General features: G+C 40.9%; 2 protein-coding genes across 5 annotated transcripts in view; one reads left to right on the plus strand and one right to left on the minus strand.

Annotated features, from left to right (window-relative positions):
* The window catches only part of cfap210 (cilia and flagella associated protein 210), a 190,190-nt gene that overhangs the window by 99,408 nt on the left and 84,687 nt on the right, over nucleotides 1–6,095 (minus strand). The gene's annotated exons all lie outside the window — the stretch shown is intronic.
* phgdh (phosphoglycerate dehydrogenase) overlaps nucleotides 1–6,095 on the plus strand; it is a 56,060-nt gene that overhangs the window by 14,301 nt on the left and 35,664 nt on the right. For all 4 annotated transcript variants that reach the window (XM_043693686.1, XM_043693689.1, XM_043693688.1 and 1 more), the window contains exon 7: nucleotides 4,171–4,303. In XM_043693686.1, the coding sequence (XP_043549621.1) occupies nucleotides 4,171–4,303 (133 nt within the window). The remainder of the gene's footprint in view (nucleotides 1–4,170; nucleotides 4,304–6,095) is intronic.

Consider the following 6,095-nt stretch of genomic DNA (forward strand, 5'->3'; position numbering starts at 1 on the left):
CTGAGTCTCCATTGTCCACTGTAACCATAATGTCCTTACAGAATTCCAGTAAGTTAGTTAAACATAACCTTCTTTTCATGAACTCATGATGTATCTGTCCAATGGAACAATTTCCAATGATCTAATTGATCATTTTACATGCTTACACCTTCTTATGAAATAAGAGAATATTACACATTAAGCTGTTTTTTAAAATGAGCAATTTAATGTCATAAGAGAATATCAAACATTGCTATCCATTAGACTGATTTCTAGTAAGCCATTGTAATTCAATTTTAATTCCTACTTTGAAAATGAAAATATTCCCTTTCAGTCATGCTGTAGTGAGGTGTAGATTAATTTAACAAAAAAAAATCAATGTCCTGATCATGTGAAAATTTAACAATCTGATTTGCCTGTACTGACAAGAACTATTAGCTTCCATTGTTTCAAATTGGATTCCCTACAGTGTGGAAACAGGCCCTTTGGCCCAACAAGTCTACACTGACCCTCCAAAGAATGACCCACCCAGACCTATTTCCCTTTGACTAATGCACCTAACACTATGGGCAATTTAGCATGGCCAATTCACCTGGCCTGCACATCTTTGGACTGTGGGAGGAAACCCACGCAGACACTGGGAGTGTGTGCAAACTCCACACAAACAGTTGGAGGTTGGAATCTGGGAGTAAGCAAGGCAAAATTCTAAGAGATTGATAGAATGGGGGAGGCAGTTAAACGTGCAATTATATAGTGTACTTCATAATCGCAGGACACCTCAAGAGGTTTTTACAGCTGGTGATGTACTTTTGAAATGCAATCACTGATGCACTGCAGAAAATACCAAGCCATTTTAAACAAACCAAGGTTCCACAAACAGCAATGTGATATAACAACTAAATTAACAGCTTTAATGATGCTGCAGTGCTAACTACTGAGCCACCGTACTGCCTGTTATGTATACCCTTTGCTCATTGCATTAGAATAAGCTTCTGAAATACTTCAAGATGTCTGGAAAAAGGCATAACTTGAGGTGTGCCTTTTAGAATAAAGTTGAATCCTGAGCTGTAACAGAAGCATTGTCTTACCATAAATCCTCAGATTTCCTCCAAGATGATACCAAATTGAATTTATAAAGAGATCATTGTGTGTGTACAGTTTGAATAGACTAGTACCAGAACCTCTACATGTACAAATTTTATGAATGCAGGTTTTGGAAGGTTATGCTATCATCCACAATGCAGCTGGAATTTTACGGATTCCTAAAATGCCATTGTTGGTCTTTGTAGAATATGAACAATACTACCATTGAAACACTGATAATGGGCATTTGTAATGCTTTTAATCTGTGTTGTGATAAAATATAGAATTGATATAAAATCAATTATTCTATTATTTTGAAGGAATATTGTTCTCAATGAAGGTTCTCCAAAAGTGATATCATGTCATTAATTTATACTGAAAATCCCTAACTTTTGCTGTTGATACAGATTCTCAGTAGTTAAACTTGCAAACGAAAGAAGTTCTAATTGTACCACCAAGTACCAACTCAAAAATTCAGCATTCAGAAACTAATAAAAGACACAGAAAACTGGTGTCTATAAGGATAGTGCCTTCCACAACCTAAGGGCATTTCCAAGTACTGGAGACGATTTCAGAGTAAAATTGGTTCCTGGTACAGAGAAATTAGGTGGAAAATAGAAAACTGCATCTAGTAGTTAGTCATGTTCAATTGTTAGTGCTCTCATCTCAAGGGTCAGACAGTTGTCGTTTAATCCATGCTGACATCCCAGAGCAGTACTGAGTGCTGCACTGTCAGAGGTGCTGTGGTTTGTTAAACTGAGGCTTCAAGGAAACACAAAACATTCCCTGGAATGATCTTGAAGCTGAACAGGGCAGTTCTCCCCATTGTCCCATGCCAAATGTATTCCTAAACTAGCATTATTAAAGCAATTAATTTAGTTGTTATATCACATTGCTGTTTGTGGAACCTTGGTGTGTATAAAATGGCTTGGTATTTTCTGCAGTGCATCAGTGATTGCATTTCAAAGTACATCACCAGCTGTAAAAACATCGAGGTGTCCTGCGATTATGAAGTACACTATATAAGTACACGTTTAACTGTCTCCCCCATTCTAGCAATCTCTTAGAATTTTGCCTTTCTTACTCCCAGTGTCTTAGGACACTTCATTTTTCCATTTTCCTTTTTCTCCCACTTTCCCTTCTGTCCTTTCTCCTCGCCTTTTTCCCCCCTCCCGACCTCTCCTGTTTTCTGTGAAACATTTTTGCATTTCTATTGTAAGTAGCAGATAACCAGACTGTGCTTTCTTCATATTTTTGCATATCAGAGTCACATTCAGAGCTATTAGTTTGCCAAGAATTCATGCATAGGAAATTTGTGAAGCTGATTCTTCATAGTTCGTGTGAAGAGCTCATGATTGTCCTGTGTGCTGCCTGACACACACAACTGTCTCGCGCGCTCGCTGTCTCGCGTTTTGCTATATTGGGGCTTTAATAAGCTAAGCTCCTGCATGAAGCCAATCTTCTCAGTTCTTGTTCTTCACACCCCATAACTATTCTTGGCTCGTTTCTTAGAATTAGAATCCCTACAGTGTGGAAGCAGGCCCTTCGGCCAAACAAGTCGACACCAACCCTCTGAAGAGTAACCCACCCAAAATCTGTTCCCCTACCCTATATTAATCCCTGACTACACATCCATGAACACGGGGCAATTTAGCATGGCCAATTCAGCTAACCTGCACATATTTGGATTGAGAGGAAACCAGAGCACCTGGAGAAAACCTATGCAGATGAGGAGAATGTGCAAACTCCATGATTTTGGAGATGCTGGTGTTGGACTGGGGTGTACAAAGTTTAAAAATCTCAACACCAGGTTATAGTCCAACAGGTTTAATTGGAAGCACTAGCTTTCGGAGTGCTACTCCTTCATCAGGTGGTTATGGAGGACACAATTGTAAGACACAGAATTTATAGCAAAGGTTTACAGTGTGATGTAACTGAAATTATACATTGAAAAATACCTTGTTTGTTAAGTGACTGTTAGAATGACCATGATAGTTTCACTTTCATATGTAATTCAAACTTTTTTAAAAGTTACATTCTCAGGTTAACTGTAACAATTGCTGTCAGCTCCCTGTGTTTCCTGTCTGTGCCACAATGTTTAGATGGATTCTAATCTAAAAAGTGAGTTAACAGTCTTACATGGATTCATGGTGTTTTTGAGCATAGTATAATCTAACTCTGCAAGTACAAATTCACCCCACAAACATATGTGCATGTGGGTTTCTTGCTCTTGGGTGGGGGTCGTGAGAGTGTGTGGTGTGTGCTGCAGCCTGTCCTGACCCCACCCCGGACAGAATGGCACGCCCACATGCGCATGCACATATACATGTATGGGGTGAATTTGTACTTGCAGAGTTACATTATACTATGCTCAAAAACTGCATGAATTCATGTAAGACTGATTCTAATCTAAAAAGTCAGTTAACAGTCTAAACATTTTGGCACATACAGGAAACACAGGGGGCTAACACTTTCAACATCTTACCATCTTATCTAACTGACACCAATTGTTACAGTTAACCTGAGAACGTAACTTTTTAAAAAAGGTTTTGTGATTTACACATGAAAGATGTGAAAGTATCATGGTCACTCTAACAGTCACTTAACAAACAATCAAGGTATTTTTCAATGTATAATTTCAGTTACATCACACTGTAAACTTTTGCTCAATTGTCTTAATTGTGTCCTCCACAGCCACCTGATGGAGTGGCACTCCAAAAGCTAGTGCTTCCAATTAAACTGGTGCTGTGTGATTTTTAACTTTGTGCAAACTTGACACGGTCACCCAAGGCTGGAATTGAACCTGGGTCCCTGTTGTTGTGAGGCAACAGTGTTAACCACTGAGCCACCATGCTGCCCTTCGTGCTGACTTTGTCAATACTTCACTCTACTTGGGTCTGACCCCCATCATTGTCCCCTCATCTTCTGTCCTATCTTGGTCATACAGCCTTCAATGTTGTCTGCCATGCAAATACTGTATAGTGAATGGAATCATCTCTTCATTCAGAGACATTTAGCTTCCTGATCTCTACTGAACCCACATGAATTTCAATTCTGCGATAAGTTGAAATTGAGTTAAATCAAACCATTTTATGATTATTATTTCAGACCATAGGCTACGATCCAATAATTCCTGCTGAAGTGGCAGCTACGTTTGGTGTACAATTCCTGGCTCTGGAACACCTGTGGCCACAATGTGACTTCATTACTGTCCATACCCCTTTAATGCCATCTACCAAGGGTAAATAAATGTTTGGTGTCTCAAAGTGCTGAATGTTAATTTCAAGGAATTTTTTGTGTGATTGATGTTTAATGATTAATGAAAGTGGCAAATAACTTGCTTTAAATGATAAACTACTCACCTTTTGTGGAGACTTAGCTTTTTGGCCACAGCAGCAGTAACACAAGCACAAGGGAGGTTTGAATTTTTTTAATCAATTAAGTTCTGAACAATAAGTGATCTGTTTGAATTTCTTTAAACATAGAACATAGAACAATACAGCACAGAACAGGTCCTTCGGCCTACGATGTTGTGCCGAACATTTAAGCACCTATCCATGTACCTATCCAATTGCCGCTTAAAAGTCACCAATGATTCTGACTCTGCCACTCCCACAGGCAGCGCATTCCATACCCCCACCACTCTCTCTGGGTAAAGAACCTACCCCTGACATCCCTCCCTATACCTTCCACCCTTCACCTTAAATTTGTCCCCTTGTAACACTCTGTACCTGGGGAAAAAGTCTCTGACTGTCTACTCTATCCCCCTGATCATCTTATAAACCTCTATCAAGTCACCCCTCATCCTTCGCCTTTCCAATGAGAAAAGGCCTAGCACTCTCCTGACTAAGAACCCTACCATTAACCCTGTATTCCGCATTCTTATTTGTCCTTCCAAAATGGACAACCTCACACTTGGCAGGGTTGATCTCCATCTGCCACTCCTCAGCCCATCTCTCCATCATATCTAAGTCCCTTTGCAGCCGACAACAGCCCTCCTCACTTTCCACAACTCCACCAATCTTCGTATCATCTGCAAATTTACTGACCTGCCCTTCAACTCCCTCTTCCAAGTCATTAATAAAAATTACAAACAGCAGAGGACCCAGAACTGATCCCTGCGGAACTCCACTTGTAACTGGGCCCCAGGCTGAATATTTACCATCTACCACCACTCTCCGACTTCGACCNCCCTCTATCCCGTGCCTCCTGACTTTCCGCATAAGCCTACCATGGGGAACCTTATCAAATGCCTTACTAAAATCCATGTACACTACATCCACTGCTCTACCCTCATCCACATGCTTGGTCACCTCCTCCAAAGAATTCAATAAGATTTGTAAGGCAAGACCTACTCCTCACAAATCCGTGCTGGCTGTCCCTAATCAAGCAGTGTCTTTCCATATACTCATAAATCCTATCCCTCCGTACCCTTTCCATTACTTTGCCTACCACCGAAGTAACCACTGGCCTGTAATTCCCGGGGTTATCCCTATTCCCTTTTTTGAACAGGGGCACAACATTCACCACTCTCCAGTCCCCTGGTACCACCCCCGTTGACAGTAAACATGAAAATATCATTGCCAACGACTCTGCAATTTCCTCTCTTGCTTCCCACATAATCTGAGGATATATCCCGTCACGCCGGGGGGACTTGTCTATCCTCAAGTTTTTCAAAATGCCCAACACATCTTCCTTCCTAACAGGTATCTCCTCTATCTTACCAGTCCGTTTCATACTCTCCTCTTCAACAATACGGTCCCGCTCATTTGTAAATACTGAAGAAAAGTACTCATTCAAGACCTCTCCTATCTCCTCCGACTCAATACAGTCTCCCACTACTGTCCTTGATCGGACCTACCCTGGTTCTCGTCATTCTCATGTTTCTCACATACGCATAAAAGGCCTTGGGGTTATCCTTGATCCTACCTGCCAGAGATTTTTCATGCCCTCTCCTAGCTCTCGTAATCCCTTTCTTCAGCTCCCTCCTGGCTATCCTGTATCCCTCCAACGCTTTGTCTGAACCTTGTTTC

Source organism: Chiloscyllium plagiosum, chromosome 7, assembly GCF_004010195.1.
Source record: "Chiloscyllium plagiosum isolate BGI_BamShark_2017 chromosome 7, ASM401019v2, whole genome shotgun sequence".
In the NCBI taxonomy this organism is placed as follows: domain Eukaryota; kingdom Metazoa; phylum Chordata; class Chondrichthyes; order Orectolobiformes; family Hemiscylliidae; genus Chiloscyllium; species Chiloscyllium plagiosum.